Here is a 23389-nt window from a genome sequence, read left to right as displayed (position 1 = left end):
CTCCTCCCTAGAGTGAGTGTGCAGTGACATCAGTCCCTCCCATGTGTCTGACGTGTTCCCAGGTGTCTCCCATGTGTTTCCATGTGTCACTCACTGAGAGGCCCCACCTGTAAGGTAGACAGGGCAGGTGGAGTTCTCTCCATTTCACAGGTGCAGACACGAGGTGCAAGGGCCAAGCTTTCCTTGCCCATTGGCAGTGGCTCATTTCTCGATCAGGCTTTCAGATTCTGCCTGTCTGCCGCCTCTCCTGTTCACGTAGCCCTGCTCTGCCACCCTCTTTGGCTTCTTTATTTACTGCTTAGTGGGAAGTAAGAGGAGACTCCCTTCCTTCTGCACAGTTTATAATTCTTTAGCTGGCCTGGCCCCCCTTCTGGCTGCCTTCTCTGAGCAGCTCCCACCCACTCTGTTTCCTCAGCACCTCCTGACTTGGGCATCAACTGTTCTTTCATGCCCAGCTCAGGTATCCAACTGGTGACAGATCTACTCAGCCTGCGTCTCCATTCCTTGGGGATGGGCAGAGCCAGGGGGCTTCATTATAGGGGGAAGGAAGGCAAAGCTCTCCCCATTCCTGAGGCCCCCTCATCCTGAAATGAGAGGGTGGGAGGCCCCAGCCTGAAGCTGCCTGGTCCCAGGCCCAGATTGTGAACACGGAGACGGGGACACTGGCAGAGCTGAACACACCTGGAGAGCTGTGCATCCGAGGGTACTGCGTCATGCTGGGCTACTGGGGTGAGCCCCGGAAGACCGAGGAAGCAATTGGACAAGACAAGTGGTACCGGACGGGGTGAGAAGGCAGGGCAGGGTGGAGCGGTTGGCCGCCAAGGGGACGCTGGGGGTCCTGAGGCTGAGTTGGGAACACTGAACTAGAACTGGGAGAACCAGTTGTCAAGATGGCCCCTTCACATCTCAGAGACTTAGCTTCCAAAATGTATAAAATGAGGATGATCATATTCTCCAAATAGGGCTCCTGGAAGGACCAAATGCAGTACAGATGAGAACTCCTGGGGTAGTGCCTGCAAAATCTGAGCCTAGATTCAGTCTCATTTAATTCAACAAACTCTAATTATGCACCCGCCATGTGCAAGCACTGTTGTCAACACTGGTGGTCCAGGGGAAAGCACAATGGGCAGGATCCTGCCGTCACTTCCCGCATGTCTGGTGGAGGAAGACAGATACAGTCAAGATCATTTCTGACATTCATAAACACAGCTAATGAGATAGGGTCACAGGAGAGAGAGTGGCTGTGGTGGAGAAGGGAGATTCTTTTCTTTTTGGTAATGAGAGGAGGCTTCTCTCAGGTGGAAATGTTTGAGCTGAAACCTGAATGGTAAGAAGCCAGCCCCAAAAGGTGTATGTATAGATATGTTTAGAGAGAGAGAGAGAAAATATGCTATAGGTATGGGTTTATTCGGTTTGGTCTGCCTCCTACATGAGATAGTTCCTCCTGTATGATCCAGGTAATGTCTTGTTCGTGCCATATGCCCCAGAGTCTAGAGTGGTGTAAGACATACAGTAGGTGTTTCCTAAGTGTTTGGGAGTGAGTGAGTGAAGCCAGCCAGATGAGGCAGAGGTCAGGGGTAGCTCCTGGGCTTTCCTTACAGAGACATTGCCACGATGGATGAGCAGGGCTTCTGCAAGATTGTGGGCCGCTCTAAGGATATGATCATCCGTGGCGGCGAGAATATCTACCCCGCCGAGCTCGAGGACTTCTTTCACACACATCCACAGGTTCAGGAAGTGCAGGTGAGGCACCCAGCCCAGGTAGAGCCCAAGAGCAGGGGACACAGATGGGGATGTCTGATATCTGTCTCTGACTCTGGAAGGTGGTGGGAGTGAAGGATGACCGAATGGGGGAGGAAATCTGTGCCTGCATTCGGCTCAAGGAAGGGGAGAAGACCACAGCAGAGGAGATCAAGGCCTTCTGCAAGGGGAAGGTGGGAGCCTCAATTCACCCCAAGCATCGCCACATTGCTCAGTTCTCTAATACCCTCTACCTGCCAACCTGTCAGCCCACTGCCCACTGTGACCCTGCCCGGCCTCATGCTTTAATCCCCCTCTGGCCTGCAGATCTCCCACTTCAAGATTCCCCGGTACATCGTTTTTGTCACCAATTACCCCCTCACCGTCTCAGGAAAGGTATGTAAAGAGACCAGGGAGGGGCAGGGAAGTTGGAGCCCAGGTGCAGAAGGTCGGGTGGCCCTGCCTGAGCCTCCCTGAGTGATGAGCCAGAGTCTGCTGAGAGGCTGGCAGTTGGGTCACACGTTTGTCAGCTCATGCTGGTTTGCCCTGAACTTTCCTGGCCTTAGCCTGAGAAACTCCTCAGTCCCAGGCAAACCAGCAGGGCTTGGACACCCTAGCTAGCCTGCCTAATTCTCACTTCGTTCACGTTCCTCTAGATCCAGAAATTCAAACTTCGGGAGCAGATGGAGCAACATCTAAACCTGTGAATAGAGGAAGGGAGAAGATCCTTCCTCCCTGCCCTTCTCCCCCATGCCCCATGTCTGCTTTGTGATCTGGCATAAAGAGCTTCTCTGTTTGCTCTGTCTGGTCTCTTGCTGCTGTGCCGTCTGCAGCTGCTACAGGATGGAGAAGGGAAGAGACCAAAGCACTTTAAACCTCCTATCCCTTGTCAACGACGATGCTAAGCACTTTGGCGTGCATTATCTACTTCATTTAATCCTCGCTCGAACCCTTTGAGATATCAACACAATTAGGGTGTTATCTAACACAATTAGATATCAACACACATTTCTTTTTCATATTGTTGCCAGATTAGTGCAGCAAGAAGTAGTTTTTTTAAAATAGCTTTATTGAGTTATAATTCACATACTACCCAATTCACCCATTTAGAGTGTTACTTTCAATGGTTTTTAGTATATTCACAGATGTGTGCACTGATCAACAAAGTCAACATAAAAAATGTTCATCACCTCTTAAAAATAAACTCTATACCCTTTAACTATCATACTACATCCCTCTACTCCCCCATCCCTCCCAACCAAACCAATTTTGATCTTTTTTCTTAATCAGTGAAACCAGGGCTTCCTTGATGGGCAGTTAAAGCAGGATAAAGCAAGCTGTAGCTTGATCCAAGAAATAAAAAACAGCTAAGCATATCGATTTCTAGTTCGGAGACAGAAGGAAAAGTTCCTTCTGCTTGCAAGCCTTATCTCCCAGTGTTTGCCCCCAGCAGCAGCAGCCTCATCTTTACTTTTTAGAAAACGAACATAAATTTAGGGTGTTCTGAGTGCCAGTCACTATATACATACAGACACATCCATATCCTGTTGTATCCATATCCAGATACATCCAACATTTCCTGTTGAAATCTTCCCAAGAACACAGTCAAGCAGGCATTAGCCCCGTTTAACAAAGGATGAAACTGAAAACTCAGGAAGTTCAGTGTCTTGTCCAAATTTACACGGCTGGAATTAGAACCCAGCTGCCTGATTCCAAAGCCCGTGATCTTTCCACTTCCTGGGGCAGTTCTTTGGGATTGTCCAGCCCTTCTGAACCCTATCTGTCCCACATGCACCATCTGACTCTCCTCACAGCAGATGCCTGGGGGTTGGCCCGACCCAGGTGACAGCCTGCGCTCCTGACCACGCAGGGATTTTCTGCTCCTGCAGCATTCAGTCCAAGTGCCCTCTCCTCCCCCACTGAGTCCACAGCCCTTGTAACAGACCAACGTCACAGCACGGAGCACACTGGCCTGGTATCCAGGAGGTGCTGAATTAAATCGGTTGCCTGTTGTCGCTTGTTGGTTTACCTCTCCCCTGTCTCCTGTACCTGTACTTCGCCCTAATCTTATGCATCTGGATGTCCTCAGCGCCCAAACTCTGAGCCAGGCACATAAAACGTGAAGAAACCTACTGAACGAACTAACAGGTCCTGGATCGATCCAGGAACTCGCTCGCGATGGGGTGCCAAAAAGTGGGGCGCTCCCCCACTACACCTCCAGCCGCCAGAGAAAGGACGGCCGGGCGGCTGCGCCGTCTGCAGGTGGCGCTATGCCCCCGAGCCCTTAGCGCGGTGCTCCGTCCAAGGGCGCGACCACGCAGCCCCGGTCCTTCCGCCCGGGCGGCCGCTCCCCCCGTTCCCACCCCACCCCGCCCGGCTCTGCGCGCGCCGTAAGACCTACCCTGGGCTTGTCTCGGGCTCGCGTCCTGCCCTGCGCAACGGGCCGCTCAGCCGTAGCGGGCGCCATGGCCCTCCCGCGGGCCCAGGCCCGCGGCTGGGTGAAGGCCGCCAAGCTGGCCCGGAGGCGCCGCCCCGCGGAGAACGCGGGAGGACCCCAGAGTCCTGCGCCCGGGAGCCAGCGCGCCGCGCTTTACGTCCACGTGAGTGGGGAGGGGAGGCGGAGTCGCGGGAGCGGAGGACCGCGAGCCGCCGTGGCGCTTGTCACGCCGCGGGCCCACCTGCCGTCCTTCACCGGCCCGAGGCGAGGTCTGGGACCTGTTCCCTGGCAGGGAAAGGTCTCGGTCCGGAGAACTGAAGTCTCTGGGGCTCGCAATTTCGTTGACCTTGACAAGTGATTTCCCTTCTGAACCGCAGTTTTCTCCCATTGAAGTGGGCTTACTCATCCCCTTGGAGAGTTGTGTGGCTTAGATGCGGTAGCCACTGTTGATGGACCTCGGAATCAGGATGGGGGTGTGTGCGACTGAACCCTGGAAGTGGCCGGGGCAGCCCAGGGTCACCTCTCATCCGGTTCCCATGCCTCCTGCTCCCAGTGGCCCTACTGCGAGAAGCGCTGTAGTTACTGCAACTTCAACAAGTACATCCCCCGTGGCGTAGACGAGGCTGCTCTGAGGCGCTGTCTGGTGACCGAGGCACAGACGCTGCTGCGACTCAGCGGAGTGCGACGGTGGGTACTGGGGGCAGGGTCTTGGGAATTATGTAGGGCAGCAGAACAGGTTGCAGGCATCCCGGAGGGCTCCCCCACATTTTCATCTCCATTCTCTTTCCCTAGAGTGGAGTCTGTGTTCTTCGGTGGGGGTACCCCTAGTCTGGCCAGCCCCCAGACTGTGGCAGCTGTCCTGGAGGCAGTGGCCCAGGCAGCTCACCTGCCTGCAGACTCTGAAGTCACACTGGAGGCCAACCCCACTTCGGCCTCAGGCTCCAGGCTGGCAGCATTTGGGGCAGCAGGAGTCAACAGGTTGTCCATTGGCCTCCAGGTAACCCATCTCACCCACCTTATCCTGGGGCATCCAGGATGTCTCTCATCCAGTCATATTCATTCATAGGGCAAATATTTATGGAGCGCCTTCTGTGTACGAAGGCCCTGTAGGCACTGAAAGTGTAGGCACCTACAGTAGGCACTGTAGGTGTGTGGTGATACCTACTTGTCTGTTTCTATGCTAGACTACAAGCCCTAATAGGCAGGGATCATGCATGCCTTTTTGTTCATCACAGTATTACAAGCAGCCACTACAGTTCTTAGCACACAGTAGATGCTTGAAAGATTTACTACCTGACTGGAGACGCAGGAGGAGGCAGACAGGTGGTCAGATCATTGCAGCATGATAAAGTCTGCTTGTGAATGGGGTCTCTACAAAAGGCTTTCAAGAGTATAGCCTGAAGGGCATGTCAGTCTGACAAAATCATGGAAACCTTCCTGGAGAAGGTGATGTTTGGATAAGGAAGAGGAGTCTATCAGAGGAGAGGGTGTTGCAGGGGAAAGACAGGATTTGGAAAAGCTTGCCTGTTTGGGGGGACCTTTGAGCCATTCCTTGTGACTGGAGAGGCTGGGGACAAAGTTGCAAGCTGGGGCCCAGAAGTCTTCAGCACCATACTAGGAAACCTGAGGTTTTGCCTAGTGGTGACAAGGGAGTCACTGAAGGGTTTTAAGTCGGAGAGAAACGTGTTCCTCTCAGGTTGGCCCTTGGTATTTCTATAGCCAGTATCCCCACCCCCACTCCACACACACCCATTTCAAGTATGTGTACCACTTACCAAAGAATCTGGGGTCAGGGCTTTGTCAACATGGGACATATTGAAAGGGACACACCATTTCTTGAGATATTCTATCCTCCAAATACTTACATATCTTGAATCTAATTGTGAGGAAACATCAGGACACCTAAGAGGCTTTGTATACGTATGGATAAGAACAGATAACATGACATCGATCTACCCTCTTAACAACTTTTTAATGTACAGTACAGTATTGCTGACTATAAACACAATGATGTACAAGAGATCTCTAGGACTAATTAAGAGATTTTGGGGTGTTTTTTTGGCCACAATGTGTGGTTTGTGGAATCTTAGTTTTCTGACCAGGGATTTTGAACCTGGGCCCCTGTCAGTGAAAATGCTGAGTCCTAACCATCGGACTTGCCAGGGAATTCCCTAAGAGACAGTTTTTAAAACAACTGACCTGTAAAAAAATGTCAGTATCATAAATGACAAAGGCAGGATGAGGATCTCAACTAAAGGAGACTAAAGAGAGTGACAGCTGCATGCAATGTGTGACCCCTGATTGAATACTGAATTGGGGTGGGAAGAGGAAATTACTACAACAGACATTTAGGGACAATTGGCCAACTTTGAATGAGACTGTGTATTAGATAATGGGATTGTGTCCATGTTACATTTCCTGAACTATGTAATTAGATTATAGTTGTGTAAGGGAATGTCCTTATTCTTAAGAAATGTTTTTTTACATTTAGATAACCATATTACAAGTGCCTACTAGCCTGTGGGCAATGGCTACCATATTCTACTAAAATGTTCTGTATCTTCACTGATCAATATAGTTGCCACTGACCTCATGCTAGGTAACACTTAGAATGTGAGTATTTAAATTTAATTAACTTCTAAAATTTAAACAACTACATGTGGTTAGTATGTACTATATTGGACAGTGCAGTTACAGAATATTTTCATCATCTCAGATGGTTCTTTTAGACAGCATGGTCTATAACTTACTCTCAAAAAATTCAACATAATAATAATGTATGGGTATATTTAGAGAGGGGGCTTCCGAGGTGGTGCTAGTGGTAGAGAACTCACCTGCCAATGCAGCAGATGTAAGAGACACGACTTTGATCCTTGGGTCAGGAAGATCCCCTGGAGGAGGGTATGGCAGCCCACTCCAGTATTCTCGCCTGGGGACTCCGATGGACAGAGGAGCCTGACTGGCTACGGTCCATAGTGTTGGAAAGACTCAGACACAGTTGAAGTGACTTAGCACATATTTAGAGAGAAACAAAGCAAAAGTGGCAAAAATATTAATTGCAACTTTTCTATAGGTTTGAAAATTTCAAAATAAAAAGTAAAATCAAAAAAAGATTGTTGGCTTTGGAGTCAGACAGTCCTAATTTCCAGGTCTGACTTCACCATTGTTTGACCTTGGGCAAGCTACTTAATGAACTACAGTTTTGTCATCTGTAAAATGGAGCTAGTGTTGGAGGGTTCTTGGGATAAATTAGGTATTGCATAAGAATGCTTTGCACGTGGTAACCCTTTAGTGAATGGTACCCCTGCTACTGGCTTGACCATCCACTTCCAGCTCCCTGCCATGTCCTATGTTTCCCCCTGGATCTGTGTCTGCAGTAAGTCCAGTCAAGTGTTTCTGTCTCCCTCTGAGCCTGCCTGCGTGCTTATACTCCACCCTCTCTCTCCAGTCTCTAGATGACAAGGAGCTCCAGCTGCTGGGGAGGACACACTCGGCCAGTGATGCTCTGCAGACCCTGGCGGAGGCCCAGCGCCTCTTCCCAGGGCGTGTTTCTGTGGACCTAATGCTGGGGCTGCCGGCACAGCGGGTGGGGCCATGGCTCAGGCGGCTGCAGGACCTCCTGCGCTGCTGTGATGACCACGTGTCCCTCTACCAGCTGTCCCTGGAGCGGGGCACCGCACTCTTCACCCAGGTGCAGCAGGGTGCCCTTCCTGCCCCAGACCCCGAACTAGCCGCTGAGATGTACCAGGAGGGACGGGCAGTCCTGCGGGAGGCTGGCTTTCGCCAGTATGAGGTCTCCAACTTTGCCCGGAATGTAAGTCCTAAAGCTGAAGGTGGGGCCTGGGCAAGCTAAGGCATGACAGGGCAGTTGTGGCCCTTTGGGGAGAAGGGTGCTTCCAAGGCCTGAGATGGTGGGGCGTTGTGACCAGGTGCCTCTTACCTGAACAGGGATCAGCCCACCTACTTCTCTCTGCATTGACTGTTCCCTCCCTCCCCACAGGGGGCGCTTAGTACCCACAATTGGACTTACTGGCAGTGTGGTCAGTACCTTGGCGTTGGGCCTGGTGAGTCCTATGAACCACAGATGGGATGACTCAGGAGAGCAATGTCATGGCTGTGTGCTCTTGGGCCACTTAACCTCTCCGACTCTCTGTTTCCTCATATGTAGAGTGTGGCAAAAAGTACTACCTACCTGGCAGAGCTCTTAAGTATGTGTTTTGAGGTGCTTGGGATAGTACCTGGCACTGTGGTTCTTGATCTTTAGCATGCATCAGAATTACCTGGACTGCTTGTTAAAACCCAACTGAACCCCAACCAAATTCTAGAATTTCTGGAATTGGACAGGGCCTGAGGATTTACATTTCCAGCATATGAAATGCTATTGGTCCAGAGGCCGTGCTTTGAGAACCACTGACTTAGCATCTGGCAAGCACACAGTATTAGCTGCTGTTAACCTGTTTATGTTGTCAGGGGCCCACGGGCGATTTATACCCCAGGGGGCCGGGGGCCACACCCGAGAGGCTCGGATCCAGACCCTAGAGCCCGACAACTGGATGAAGGAGGTGATGCTGTTTGGTCACGGCACCCGGAGGCGCATCCCCCTGAGTGAGCTGGAGCTGTGAGCACTTGAGGGCTCTTCACCTAGGCTCCCCCTGTACCCCAAGAACCACCCACCTACACATTTTTGTTTCCTGCCTTGCCCTTCCCCCAGCCTGTCCCATGCTGTGTGATCCTCATAAATCCCCCATACACACATCCCAACTAGAGTTTGAACGATGGGAGAAGTATAAGTCTCCTCTCCAAGACCCCCTGTTGGTTTTTCTTTCAGGCTGGAGGAAGTTTTGGCCATGGGGCTACGCACAGACGTGGGCATCACTCACCAGGTAAGAGGTCTGTCTTACCTGGTAAGAGTCACTGTGTCTCACTCTCTCGTCTACACACACACACACACCCTCCCATTCCTCTGGCACCGGCAGCTAGCGGTAGGGCCTTGGTCTAGCTGAGACCTGATGGGCAGGAGCACTGGGCAGCAAGGCGATGGTGAGAGCCCTCGACCAGGGCTACAGAGACCTGGGCTCTAGTCCCCATCTACTGCAACCTTCTCAGCCATCTGACGGAATAGGCTAGATTAAGAATTTTCAAATGTTTTTAAAGCAGAGCTAAAAGCTCAGATAGTAAGTGCAATAAAGATCAGTGAAGCCCAGAACTGCTCTAGATGAAATCAGAGCCCTAGAATCTGGACTTGTTGTTGAGTTGCTAAGTCATGTCTGACTCTTTACAACTCCCAAGGACTGTAGCATGCCAGGCTCCTCTGTCCTCCACTATCTCCTGGAGTTTGCTCAAATTCATGTCCATTGAGTTGGTGATGCTATCTAACCATCTCATCCTCTGCCACCCCCTTCATCTTTTGCCTTCAACCTTTTCCAGCATCAGGGTCTTTTCCAGTGAGAGCCCCAACTTGGGGTGGCCATACTCTGACCAGAACAGGGGGGGAAATGAGCAAAGGAAGACCTGGCTTGGCTGGGAGCCGGATTTGGCTTGGACATGGAATAGGAGTGAAGGTGCCCACCTCCCTGCTGACCCATTGACCTGGTCTTGGTGTACATGATAGTCAGTTTCTAAGATCTCTGTGCTGGACTGGAGCCACCCCTCACTACACCCCCAGGCAGGTGGCCTAGAATAGGCCCTGCCAACTCCCCACCTTGTGGTTCCCGCACCTCTGCCCCTTCTTGTTTTCCCAGCACTGGCAGCAGTTTGAGCCCCAGCTGACCCTGTGGGACCTGTTTGGAGCCAGCAAAGAGGTGAAGGGGCTACAGGAGCAGGGCCTGTTGCTGCTGGATCACAGGTGTGTTGTGGGGCAGTGGTTAGGGGTCCCAGGGAATCCTGACTACACATCTACAGACCAGAGAGAGGTGAGAAAGATTGACAAGGAAGGGCCTCTGGTGCCAGAGCCTTGGCATTGGCAGAGGGTGAGGACTGAGACTAGTAAGAGGGGGCAGTCCCAGCCAGGCCTCTTGTTGTTCCAGGGGTCTTCGGTGTTCCTGGGAGGGGCTGGCTGTGCTGGACTCTCTGTTGCTGTCCCTTCTATCTCGGCTCCAAGAGGCCTGGCAGCAGAAAACCCCCTCTTCCGTGCCCAGAGGATAGCCACCAGAGGAGAGCCACATGTTCTGTAGCCAGGACTCTGCAGGTAGGCTTTGGGGGCTGGGATGACTGCAGACATCGTCACTGGCAGGTGCTGTCCTGGTTCTGATCACTGCCCAGCCCTGGCATCCCCAGGGGAATGGTTACAGTGAAGTGGACGGGAGGACTTTTCTGGCCTGGGGACTGGCGTCAAGTGCACCTACCACTGCCAGAGAAGCATTACTCCAAAGAAGGAGTAATGGTTTCTGTGGGTGCCTCTCATCAGTAGACTGAAAACAAATCCTGGTTGACAGAAGATTCTGAGAGATAGAGCTCTCAGGCTTCCTGCCTCAACAGGACAGGACAGGACATGTGTCCAAAGCAGCCTGCTGGACTCTGAGAACAGTGGGAAAGAACAGGGCAAGACTTGCCTCATCTCTGGGCAGCCAGGATATGCGTGGGTGTCAGGAGCCTCAGATCTTCCAGAGTGCCCCCCAGTCTTCTCCCTCCCCTCTTCAGCCTTTCCCTTGAAAGAGTGAAGATGGAGGGAGCTAAGAGGGAAAGGGGAGGGGAGAATTCAGGGAATATCAGAGCCTGTTAATTCTCCCCTGGCCTTTTACCTGCAGAAATGGTCACCTGGTTTTATTTAAATAACCTCATAAGACTATCTGGAGCCTGTCTTAACTGTGATCCTCTCCTTTGTCTGGGCTTCAGTGGAGTGTGGGATCCTGATTTGGGGGTTTGAGGATCAGTCTAGGGCTGAGATTCCTTCCTGAACCTCATCATTTGGCTGTGATCTTAGCTTTCATTGATTATCCTTGCCTAAAGCAGTGGTTAGGTTGGAAGTTGCAAAATGTGAATTTCTGACTCTATCATTCCATCTACAGCCATTAACTGGCATGCATCCATAGAAAAAAGCTTCCCTCCCCCCCCCCCCCCAAAAAAAACCTTTCCCTTTCTTTTTTTAAGGGCAGATACTCTTAACCTAGTAATTCTATGCAGCGTGGGGGAGGCTAGTGGAGAGGGAGATATTTCCTGTGAAGAGGCAAACAACTTATCATGTCAAAGGGTTCCCTGTTGCCAAAGGTAATTTAGTACCCTTGCAAATCAGGGCATGCAAAGCTCAGCCTCTAGCTGGGTGACTAAGGGTGGGGTTTCCCCACCCCTCAGAGGTGAGCACATGCATTTCCCTTGTGCCTAGTGGGTGTGAGTATCAGTCTTTTTTTGACCTGTGGTAAACACGGTAAGTGTTACCACCTCTCTTTTATTCATGAAATATTCAGCAAGCACTAACTGTGCCAGCACTGAGCAGAGAGGAGTAAGGCCTATTCCAGCCCTCAAGGCACTCACCACCGTGTTGACAGACACTTAAAGAGAGAAACTCCAGGGCTATCAGTGAATGTGTATAGAGGGGCTGGGGAAGCCTGCAGCGCCTTTGGTTCTGAGGGACTGACAGCAGAAAAGGAGAAATGCCTTTTTCCTGCTACCTCCTCTGACCCCAGCATAGCTTGCGCGGTGACCTGTGTGTTCTGCCTTGGAGCCTCTTCTCGAGCCTTCCCCTGATCATGATATTCAAGACGTGCAGGTGTGCCATCAGATAACCTGGGCCCACTCAGGTTTCTCCCTGCTGCCAGGGCCCGTGCCACCTGAGATGCCTGGGCCCTCCCTGCTGGGGCCCCTTGCGAGGTCTGTGCAGAGGAGCTGGATGGGAGTCCGGTGGGGATGGCACAGATCACCTTCTGTGATTCAGCCTCCCCACTTCACCAGGTGAATCAGAGTCTCCAGAAGATGGAGCCCAGGAATCTAGTTTTTAATCGTGGCTCTAGTAGTCAGGCCAGGTTGAGAAACCCCATCCTGTCCTGCCTTCCATTCTGAGAGATGGGGATCCGGAGAAACAAGGGAAATGAGGCTAATTCCAGACATGGCCAAGTGGAGTGAGGTCTTTCCCTCTGCGTCCAGGCCTTCTCGGGATCATTCATCAGAGGGGTTCTCCTCCTGCATGTGGAGGCTTCTGTTGTCAGTTTTCACCTGTCTTGTTGAAAGGCATATGGATACAAATAAGAAGGGTGAACAAACTACTCTGATGATGAGGTGATGAGAGGAGTTAGAGAAATGTGGTGTGTGAAAGAGTGTGGTTACAGCTTGAAGGACCAAACCTTCCCCACCTGGAGTGCTGCCAGTTTTAGGGCTGCCAATGGAGCCACCCCAACCCTCACCCTCACCCCATTCCTACCCACACCCTCATTGACGACCAAGTAAAGTAAGCCGGACAGCTATTTTGTTAGACTTGACTCAAGTGATAAGCAGTACGGTAACAGACCTGGCATAACACTTCTGGACATTTAGAACTTTCTGTCACATTGTTGTTTTATTCTTACCATGGGTCAGGTTGATTGACCTGTCTCTTAAATTAGCCAAAATCCTGACCCCTCTCTCGCCTCTCTGCCTCAGGCTTGAAGCTGCCACCTCTGCCTTGGTGCTTGGTCTCAATTTCTGTTTTTTCCCTCCTGGAGAACCCACATGTCCCATCTTCAAGAGACCATCCACTTCCTGGAAAGGAACTGCATTCTGCAAAGAAAGGACTTGAAGTAATAGGATTGCTGTAAACTGAATGTTTATGTTCCTCCCAGAATCCATATGTGGAAACTTCATCCCTAGAGGCATGGTTTTCAGGGGCGGTGCTTTGGGAGGTAATTAGGTCATGAGGATAGAGCCCTCATGAAAGGGATTAATGTGCTTATGAGAGAGAGCTCCCTGGCCTCTTCCACCATGTGATGGCATGGAGGGAAGACAGATGGCTATGTACCAGGAATCGAGCCCTCACCAAATCTCCTGGCACCTTGATCTTGGACTTCCCAGCCTTCAGAACTGTGAGAAATAAACGTTTGTTGTTTAAGCCACCCAAGCTATGGTATTTTTGTTTTAGCGGCCTGAATGTGTTAAGACAAGGATGAAATAACTTACGTGGTAACTTGTTTTATTGTTCAAAATGTTTACCAGTATATATTCCTGCTCTGTTGAACCTGGGAAGGGCCAGGAGACTTGCCCAACACAGATTGTAAAAGCCAGTGAGTGGTGGTCCACCATCTCCTCCTCTGTTGCAGGAAGGGGGACCCCTTCCAGGGCCCGAAACTGGGCTCTCATCTAACACTCAGAAATGAATTGTCCGAGGAGAGACATATGCTGACAAAGCAAGAGGTTTTATTGGGAAAGGGTGCAGTGGCTCGCAGTCTTGGGGTTTGTGGTGATAGGATTAGTTTCCAGGTTGTCTTTAGCCAGTCATTCTGACTCAGAGTCCTTCCTGGTAGTGCACGCCTTGTTCAGCCAAGATGGATGCTAGTGAGGAGGATTCTGGGAGGTGGTCAGACATGTGGTGTCTCTTTTTGACCTTTCCTGAACTCTTGCAGTTGGTAGTGGCTTATTAGTTCTGTGGTCCTTACCAGGACCTCCTGTCATACAACAACTCATGCAAATGGTTACTATGATGCCTGGCCAGGGTGGGCGGCTTCAGTCAGTGTGCTTCCTGTAACACTTCCACCACAGAGACCTGCAGTGTTAAAACAGAGGCCCTTGCATTCACCTGGGTCCTAAAGTGGAGAAGATGTTGGGCAGAGGAGTGGCCAACCACAGCAAATAGGAGCAGGAGGGGGTGGTAACACTCACTGTTACAAACCAGTAGCCTCAGGGTTGCTTATTACAGTTGGACGATACTGCTCAATCCCATTTGTAATCCCACCATTCAGAGGTTAACTACTTTTAGATCTTGGTGTGTATCTTAGCAGAAATGCTTATATGCAAATAAACATCTTTAGATAAAGTCTTACTAAAAGAGGATAATATGCATCTTGCTTTCGTTGCCTTCTTATTCTCCCTCAGATGTGGTGGGCATTTTGTCATATCAAATTCATATCTACATCCTAATTTTTTAGTGTAGCTTCATAGTGTACCACTGCATGGTTATCCCAAAATTTAGTTTACCAATTCCTTTTTTGGTAAAGCAGAAGGTTTACTTTTTTATTTTATAAACTTTGTAATGAATGTATTGTGTAAATATTTTTATACACTGGCTCAATCTTTTCCTTACATTTAGGCTAAATCCCAAGGAGTGTGATTCCGAGGAGATTTGCATCCTTCATTTGAATACACAGTGCCAAACCGCACTCCAGGAGGCCTGGCAGTTCACGCCCTTGCCAGCTCACTGGTCATCAATAGCAAGCATGATCAGTTTTTCCAGAGGATTCCAGTCTGGAGAGCACTATTAATTCTCACTTTAGTATCAGCTAAGGTACTGTCTCCCTAACTCAGGCAACTGTTTTGTTCCACCTGATCACTTAGAGGGGAGGCTGCCTCTGGGGCCACCCAAGTAGATGACCCGGCTAAAACTGTGCCCATGTGTTCAGATTGCCTCTGAACTCCTCATCCATACCCCAATTCTGGGAGAATCATCTTCTCCATCTTCTCTTCTTCTTCCTGCTTTCCTTTATTTTCCCTGAGGGGATTTTTGAAGCCAATTTTTAAATTTTTTTCTTTTCTTGGCCCATGCCTCATGGCATGTGGACTCTTAGTTCCCTGACTAGGGATTGAACCTGCATCCCTGTATTGGAAGTGCAGGGTCTTAACCACTGGACTGCCAGGGAAGTCCCAAAGCCAATTTTAAAAATTATACAAAGAACGTTATAGAAACATTAGTCAGAATTTTAAGTGAAAAAAAAATGTCTACAATCAGTGGTCCTGGCAGACTCAACTGTGTTTGTGTTCTCTTCCTGTCCTCATTCAAATGCATGCAAGACTTTTGCCTAGTTGTGCTCCTGACACAGACCTCATTTTGCATTCTGCTCCTTTTTCTTCTCAGTCTGTCATGAGCATTTTTCCATATTGTTACGTGGTCATCATCTTACTCATTTTAATTTTTGCACAGTGTTCCAGTAAGTAAATAATTGTAGTAAGTATTACCCTAATATGTCATTTATGTGGTTCCCCATTTTTCTCTATTACAAATCATATTGTAGTACATGGTTTTATGGATATAGCTTCTTCCTGCATTTGAATTATTTCCTCAGATCAATTCCCAAGAGTGATTGGGTCAAAGGGTATGGATGCTTTAATGATTCTTGGTATGAGTTGTTATATTGTTTTCCAAGGGATTTTTCTTTTTTTAGAAATTTTTCTGCTCAAAAAATAACAACGATTTTTTTCAACCATATAGAAGAAAGCAAAACTTCTACTATCTAGGAATTACCACTACAACATTTGGCCAACCATCCCTCCAGACATCTCTTGATATACATATCTATGTAGAAATAAAAATAATTTTTCACAAAAGGGATCCTACTCATGTGCCAGCTTTGCAACCTGTTTCTTTTCCTCAACAATATGTCCCAGGTTTTTCTGGTTGGTTCTGCCACAATGTGATAGCATAATGTAGTACAGTAATAGCTGTAAGCCAGGCATCGTGCAAGAATTTTATCTGCATTAATTCCTTTAAGCACCACAACAACCCAGTGAGATAAATTTTGTTATTATCATGCCCACTTTACAGATGAGCAGACAGGCTCAGACAAATTGACTGCCCCAGGTCACATCACTAGGAGGTGATAGGCAAGCTGAGTTTACTGGGGCTCCAAAACAGATACTTATATACATAGTACATGAATATATTCTAAATGTAAAACGGTAATAATAATAAATGTAAGCCTACCATAGTATAGTCACCTTTACACTTCTACAGAGATTTGATACACGTATCAGGTAAGTTTAGGTTCAACAGTACATGACAGAAAATCAGAATAACATAAGCTTAAGCTTGTCTTCTTCTTCCACATGGAAGACGTCTGGACAAAGCATTTCAGGGCTAGCCTAGTGGGCCCATGGTTGTTGGTCACAAAGAACACAGACTTATAACTCTATGCACTGTATCCTCATTTCATAGCATCCATCCCTAAGGTCTCCACATGGTCTAATGTGGTCCCTGGAGCTCCAGCCATCATGTCCACATTCCAGGTAGTAAGCATGTTACTGCTGCCTCATCATTCCCCATAATAGAAGGGCTTGGTTAATTAAAAAGAAAGGAAGGGTGGTGGTAAAAATAGATATTAAGAGGCTATCAGAAAACAACTCTTTCCAAATCCTATTCTGTTTACATATGTATATACATATATACAAATACAGTTTAAAGAATAGTCTAATGTATCATATGGTACCTTGTTTCAATTTTCATTTTAAAGTTTTCCAGCCAGATCAAATGTTCTCCATTCAGTATTTGTTTTTAAAGAAATATTTTGGCTATACTAGGTCTTAGTTGTGGCATGTGACGAGGGATCAAACTTGAAGCCCCTGCATTTGGAGTGCAGAGTCTTAGTCACTGGACCACCAGAGAAGTCCCTCCATTTAACATTTGTTTACTAACAATTGTGTTCCGTGCACATTTAAGCTCTTTGCTTATTTCTATTTAGCCAGGTGCTTATTTAGCCTTGATGGTTTCCTGATCAAGTTGAATGAAATATTTACATAGATAAATAATTACAAGTATATTAACTCTTTGTCATATTTGCTGCAAGTATTACCTCCAGCATGTTGTCTTTTTTATCTTTCATAGATTTTACTTTTTGGAAAGTGAGTTTTCTAGAAATTTCAAATATTTCTATATCAAGTCTATCTTCTGCCCTGTGACTTTTTCTGTCAGTTCCAAGCTCCAGAGATATGGTCAAGTTTCAAGTTGGCTTTCTCCTCCCAGGAGAGCCATCTAATGTTGAGGGTGTGTCTTCTGGGACCAAATCTCCACTGTGCCGCTTCTTACCTGTAAGACTTCTCTCAAGTGAGATTGGTTTTCTTGACTGTTCAATGAAGGGATTGGACCAGCAAGAATTCCTGATTCCTGACAGAACAGAAGGAATACCTGTCATTTCTTTGTGATGCTGAAACTTGTCAGTAGGTAGCCCTGGGTTTCTGGAAAATACCCCCTGGCCCAGTGTAGAACTTGCTACCTTTCAGGTGGATGTGGGCCACAGGGCAAACCGACAGCCTCCAGGCAGTGTGACCAAGCAGAAGGGAGGTCCCTCATTAGGTGACTCCTCAGACCAGTGCTCCTTGCCTCCCCCAGCAGGCCGGTCAGGAATGGCCCCATTCCTCAGGCGGCTACCTATGCAGGCGGGGCTGCCCCTACTTGCCTCCCAGACTCTGACACCTGGGAGACACTTCCACCAGAGCATCCCTTTCCTTTGCCCCTACCTCCGGATTAGGTCTCTCCTGGTGCCCATTGCTCACCCCTGCGAGACCTTGGGTCTCCTTACCTCCATTCCTGCTGTCCCTGACTCAGCATGGGACTTCCCCCTGCCCTTGAACCTGACCAGCTTACACAGGCCTCACTTTCTTGGCTGACCTTTCTTACTTTGATTAGGACCAAAGCGAGGGGCCAGATACCCTGTCTGAGGCCTTGGCAGCCCTGATGGAGGGCAAGGTGGGCAGGGCCTGGGCTCACGGAGGCTGCTTCACAGCACCGGGAAAGCTGCCTTGGACATGCCCCCGCCTGAGGACCCCTCCCCTCGCACTTACCCTTCAGATTAATTCATGAACAATAAAAGATGAACTATGAAAACTGTCAGCCTGGCTAGCCTAATCTTGAACAAGTCTGATGGTCCAAGAAGAATTTAAGGATCCTCTTCCTCAAACGGAGGTTGAGCAGAGGAGTGGTGAGGTCTTCCGGCTTGGGGAACATGAATGCGTGTGTTCAGCTCTGCCACCTGTTTGTTAGCTGCTTGATCTCAGGTAAAGTGCTTCCCTCTTCTGTACCCTAATTTCTTCATCTGTAAAATGGGAGTGCTAATGATACTCTCTACCTCACTTGGTTTTTGTAAACTTTCAAGAAGTTAGGAACACATAGCTGAAACAACCAAAGGAAAGATATAAATTGGATTTCATCAAAATTAAAAAATTTTGTGTGTCAAAGGACACGATCAAGAAAGTAAAAAGGACCTTCCCTGGTGGTCCAGTGGCTAAGGCTCTGAGCTCCCAAAGCAAGGAGCCTGGGTTTGATCCCTGGTCACAGAACTAGGTCCCACATGCTACAATTAAGAGTTCGCATGCCACAACTGAAGATCCCGCGTGTCACAATCAAGACCAAAGATCCTGTGTGACTCAACTAAGACTTGATAAACATAAATTTTTAAAAGAAAGTGAAAAGAAAACCTACAGAATGGGAGAAAATATCTGCAAATCATATATCTGAAAAGGGTCTAATATCCAGAATGTATCAAGAAGTCCTACAACTCAACAACCAAAAGACAACCCAAGAAAGTGGACAGAGGGGACTTTCCTGGTTTCCAGTGGTTACGAGTCCACCTTCCAATGCAGGGGACACAGGATCGATCCCTGGTCAGGGAACTAAGATTCCCACGTGTCAGGGGCAACTGACCCTCTGGAGCCAAACTGAACCCTCTGAGCAACTAGAGAAAGCCTACATACTGCAATAAAGAAACAGCAGAGCCTACCCGCCCCCAAAATGGGCAAAGGATGTAAATAGACATTTCTCCAAAGGAGATATACAAATGGACAATAAGCACTTTAAAAACTGCTCAATGTTATCAGCAATTAAGGATATACAAATCAAAACCATAACGAGATACCACTTCACATTCACTAAAGTAGTTAAAATCTTAGGAAAGGAAAATGTTGGCAAGCACATGGAAAAACTAGAACCCTCACACACTGCTGGTGGGAATGCAAAATCGTGCAGCTGCTGGGAAAAACAGTCTGGCAGTTACTCAAAAAGTTAAATATAGATTTACTATGTGACCCAACAATTCCACTTCTAGCTTTATGTCCCAGAGAGTTGAAAACATATGTCTACACAAAAATATATGCACAAATAAATGTTCATAGCAATGTTATTCACAATAGCCACAAAATGGAAATAACTCAAATGCTCATCAGCTGATAAATGGATCAATAAAGCTTGGTATGTAACTACAGTGAAAATGTTATGCACCAATGAAAAGAGATGAAATACTGACATGTGCTATGTGGACTTAACCTTAAAAATATGCTGTGTGAAAGAAGCCAGACACAAAAGGCCACATATTGTATGATTTCCTCTATGTAAAATGTCCTTAATAGGCCAATCCATAGAGACAGAAAATAGATGAGTGTTTCCTGGGGGCTGAAGGCAGGGGAGTGGATGGATACAGGTTTCTTTTTGGTTTGATGGAAACATTCTGGAACTAGATCATGATGATGGTGGTACAATCTTGTGGATATAGTAAAAACCACTGAGTTGTACACTTTAAACGGTGAATTTTATGTAAAATCTAATGTGAATTATAGCTCAATCTTAAAAAACAAGTCAGTACACATAAAGGATTATACTTAGAAAGCTTAGAAGACTTCGATAACATGGGAGGGCTGAGCTAACTTGATAACCACAGACGCTTTCATTGAATGAGAAGGAACATTGAAAAAAAGTCGGAGAATCAGATTTAAACAGTGTTCAGATGACTTTGTCTATATTAACTTCCTGTTGCTGCTATTCATCACTAAATCATGTCTGACTCTTTGCAGCCCCACGAACAGCAGCCCAGCTTCCCTGTCTCCCAGAGCTTTCTTAAATTCATGTCCACTGAGTTGGTGATGCCACCCAACCATCTCATCCTCTGATGCCCCCTTTTCCTCCTGACCTCAATCTTTCCCAGCATCAAGGTCTTTTCCAGTGAGTCAGCTCTTTGCATCAGGTGGCCAAAATATTGGAGCTTTAGTTTCAGCATCAGTCCTTCTAATGAATATTCAGGGTTGATTTCCTTTATGATTGACTGGTTTATCTCCTTGCAGTCCAAGGGACTCTCAAGAGGCTTCTCCAACACCACAGTTCAAAAGCATCAATTCTTCTGCACTCAGCCTTCTTTATGGCCCAACTCTCACATCCATATATGACTACTGGAAAAACCATAGCTTTGACTAAACGAACCTTTGTCAGCAAAGTGATGTCTCTGCTTTTTAATACGCTGTCTAGGTTTTGTCATAGCTTTTCTTCCAAGGAGCAAGTGGCTTTTAATTTCATGACTGCAGTCACCATCTATAGTGATTTTGGAGCCCAAGAAAATAAAATCTGTCACTGTTTCCCCATCTATTTGCAATGAAGTGATGGGACCAGATGCCATGATCTTAGTTTTTTGAATGTCGAGTTTTAAGCCAGCTTTTTCACTGTCCTCTTTCACCTTCATCAAGAGTCTCTTTAGTTCCTCTTCACTTTCTGCCATTAGGGTGGTATCATCTGCATATCTGAGGTTGTTGATATTTGTCTTAGCAATCTTGATTCCAGCTTGTGCTTCAAACAGTCCAGCATTTTGCATGATGTACTCTGCATAGAAGTTAAATAACCAGGGTGACAATATATGACCTTGACATACTCCTGTCCCAATTTGGAACCAGTCTGTTGTCCCATGTCCAGTTTTGTTGCTTCTTGATCCGCATACAGGCCTTTGAGGAGGCAGGTAAGGTGGTCTCACATTCCCATCTCTTGAAAAATTTTCCAGAGTTTATTGTGATCCATACAGTCAAAGGCTTTAGCGTAATCAATGAAGCAGAAATTCCCTTGCTTTCTCTATGATCCAACAGATGTTAGCACGTTGATCTCTGGCCCCTCTGCCTTCTCTAATTCCAGCTTGTGTACATCTGGAAGTTCTCAGTTCACATACGGTTGAAGTCTACCTTGAAGGATTTTGAGCATTACCTTGCTAGCATGTGAAATGGATCACAATTGTACACTAGTTTGAACATTCTTTGGCATTGCCCTTCTTTGGGATTGGAATGAAAACTGACCTTTTCTAGTCCTGTGGCTACTGCTGAGTTTTCTAAATTTGCTAACATATTGAGTGCAGCACTTTAACAGCATCATCTTTTAGGATTTGAAATAGCTCAGCTGGAATTCCATCACCTCCACTAGCTTTGTTTGTAGTGATGCTTCCCAAGACCCACTTGACTTCACAGTCTGGCTCTAGATGAGTGACCACACTATCATGGTTATCCAGTTCACTAAGACCTTTTTTGTAGTTTTTCTGTGTGTTCTTGCCACCTCTTTTTAATCTCTTCTGCTTCTGTTAGGTCCTTGTCTTTCTGTCCTTTATTGTGCCCATTTTTGCATGAAATATTCCCTTCGTATCTCCAATTTTCTGAAGAGATATCTAGTCTGTCCCATTCTATTGTTTTCCTTTGTTAATGCAAATTGATTATCTTATCGTTCTGGAGGTCAAAAGTATGAAATGGCTAAAATTAGATGTGAGCAGAGCTGTGTTCCTCTGAGGGCTCTAGGACAGAATCTGTTCTTTGCCTTTTCCAGCTCCAAAAGATGGTGGCCTTCCTTGGCTTGTGGCCACGTCACTCTGACCTCTCCTTTCATTTTCACATCTCCTTCTCTGACTCTGACCCTCCTTCCTGCCTCTTACAAGGACACTTGTGATTCCATTGGGCCTATCTGGATAATTCTTGAAAATCTCCCCATCTCAAAATCCTTACTCACATCTGCAAAGTCCTTTTTGTCTTATAAGATAACAAATTCACAGCTTCCAGCAAAGATATGTGGACATCTTTGGGGAGCCATTATCCTGCTTACCACACTAAGAGAGAAATTATCTAGTGGATTTGAGTGTTCTGGGCCTTAACTTGAATCCCTTTCATCAGTACCATTTTCAGGGTACTTACACACTTGTTTTTTCTCTTGCATTGATCCTGGGAAGTCGATGAAGGCATTATTGAGCCCCTTCTGTTAGACAGTACATGAAACTCAGAGGGGAGGCACAGTGCCTTGGTCACACTGTTAGAAAGGAACTCGGGACTGTTAATTCAGCATTCTCCCACATCATCTGCCGCCACCCCAGTTCTAGGCCATGTGCCACCAGAATGGTGTCCTCATTGATGGAATGGGGGCAATTCCACAACTACCCCCACAATCTAGAGGAAGAAGGTCCCAAGGTGAGTCAGTTCCCTGGGCCCAGATCCTGCCCTCAGCAAGCAGCCTTCTCCTGATTAGACAAGGAGAAAGGAGGGGAAGTCAGACAGAGAACCTTCCTTTTGGGAGAGAGCGTTGGTCCAGAGCCCAGAACTTGATACCCATCCATCTTGGACACGCCCTCAACAGCAGTCCAGGCAGATGGTCCCAGGGTTTTTGCGCTGGGGTCTCCACACCAGGAGGGCGCTCTGGTTCTCAGGCATGTTGTGCTGCAAACCTCCCAGGGACGTGTCATTGTGGTTTACAGTTTTGCCTTTGAGAGTTCTGCCCTAGAGAAGCCAGGTTCTCTTCCAGCCCCACAGGTATTGGAAGGCAGCTACCATGAACCCACTGATGTTTCCCCAGGCTTCCCCTACCTCTATCCCCTGTTGACATACCAGACACCACTCCAGGAACTAGGATACGTCCCTGAATCTGTGAGGTGAAGCTGCTGCTCCCTTGGACCTCATACTTTAGTGGAAGCAGAGACCATACAGAAGTTGAGATAAGGATTCTAGGAGCAAAATGGCATGAGACATTAGAGGATGAGACTGTGAGATCCATACTGTGAGGCTGGCACTGTCCCACCCTAAAGGGGAGAGGGACAGCCTAGGATGGAGCAATGTTGAGATGTAAACCCATGTTTTACTCTAAATTCCTGTTCTATGTGGCCTGCAAAACATTCGCCCTGTGTCCTTCCCCAGAAGGGAGGAAGAGCAGTTTGAGCCTGAAGGTGGTGCCCAGAGACTAAGCATCATTCCTGAGGTTGAAGTCAGTTCATTCTGGGAAGTGTCCAGCTATGGCCTAACTTCAGGGCCAAAGAGTATTTAATATTCCTGTTGCGTGTTATCTGAGCAAGTTTCTATTAAGTAGGGGAGTGGTGTGACATGTCATTTAAGGGGTCAGCCAGATTTCAAGGAGAATAAGGCTGATATGGAAAGTGAGCCAGGTGTGTGAGGGAATGGCCAGATGTAAGGAGGAGGGCAATGCAGATGTTGGGCTTCCTGTGTGGCTCAGTGGTAAAGAATCTGCCTGCCAAGCAGGAGATGTGGGTTCTATCCCTGGGTTGGGAAGATTTCTCTTCAATCTTCTTGCCTGGGAAATCCCATGGACAGAGG

The 23389-nt window shown here is 47.7% G+C and overlaps 2 protein-coding genes across 7 annotated transcripts in view; both read left to right on the top strand.

The window, feature by feature from the left end:
• Positions 1–2536, top strand: part of ACSF2 (acyl-CoA synthetase family member 2) — a 32904-nt gene extending 30368 nt beyond the window's left edge. Inside the window, exons 12-16 of the mRNA XM_061143742.1 lie at positions 633–784; positions 1602–1743; positions 1824–1934; positions 2068–2136; positions 2397–2536. Coding sequence (XP_060999725.1) covers positions 633–784; positions 1602–1743; positions 1824–1934; positions 2068–2136; positions 2397–2447 — 525 coding nt within the window. The 3' untranslated portion in view covers positions 2448–2536. The remainder of the gene's footprint in view (positions 1–632; positions 785–1601; positions 1744–1823; positions 1935–2067; positions 2137–2396) is intronic.
• Positions 2537–2683: 147 nt separating this feature from the next.
• On the top strand, positions 2684–13197 carry RSAD1 (radical S-adenosyl methionine domain containing 1). Of its 6 annotated transcripts, none has more exons than XM_061143745.1 (10): positions 2684–4340; positions 4731–4864; positions 4970–5174; positions 7626–7991; positions 8178–8241; positions 8648–8795; positions 9006–9060; positions 9919–9978; positions 10204–10364; positions 12749–13197. In XM_061143745.1, the coding sequence occupies exons 1-9, from the start codon at positions 4206–4208 to the stop codon at positions 10348–10350; spliced, it is 1314 nt and encodes a 437-aa protein (XP_060999728.1). In that variant the 5' UTR covers positions 2684–4205; the 3' UTR covers positions 10351–10364; positions 12749–13197. The 6 variants fall into 6 exon arrangements, 5 of the variants coding, with proteins under 5 accessions (XP_060999728.1, XP_060999726.1, XP_060999730.1 ...); XM_061143744.1 differs by having other exon boundaries at positions 4119–4340; positions 9919–10022; XR_009693002.1 differs by lacking the exon at positions 12749–13197 and having other exon boundaries at positions 8648–8782; positions 9919–10022; positions 10204–10338.
• The last annotated feature ends 10192 nt before the right edge of the window (positions 13198–23389 follow it).

This window comes from Dama dama, chromosome 5, assembly GCF_033118175.1.
Source record: "Dama dama isolate Ldn47 chromosome 5, ASM3311817v1, whole genome shotgun sequence".
In the NCBI taxonomy this organism is placed as follows: Eukaryota; Metazoa; Chordata; class Mammalia; order Artiodactyla; family Cervidae; genus Dama; species Dama dama.
The sequence above is the reverse complement of the archived record's forward strand: the minus strand, read 5'-3'. Positions and strand labels throughout refer to the sequence as shown.

Excerpts from the sequence above, each read along its gene's own strand:
- RSAD1 (XM_061143743.1), top strand. The coding sequence starts at position 4,206 with ATGGCCCTCCCGCGGGCCCAGGCCCGCGGCTGGGTGAAGGCCGCCAAG. Across the intron at positions 5,175-7,625 it reads GGTTGTCCATTGGCCTCCAG|TCTCTAGATGACAAGGAGCT; the intron begins GTAACCCATCTC and ends CTCTCTCTCCAG. Across the intron at positions 7,992-8,177 it reads TCTCCAACTTTGCCCGGAAT|GGGGCGCTTAGTACCCACAA; the intron begins GTAAGTCCTAAA and ends CCCTCCCCACAG.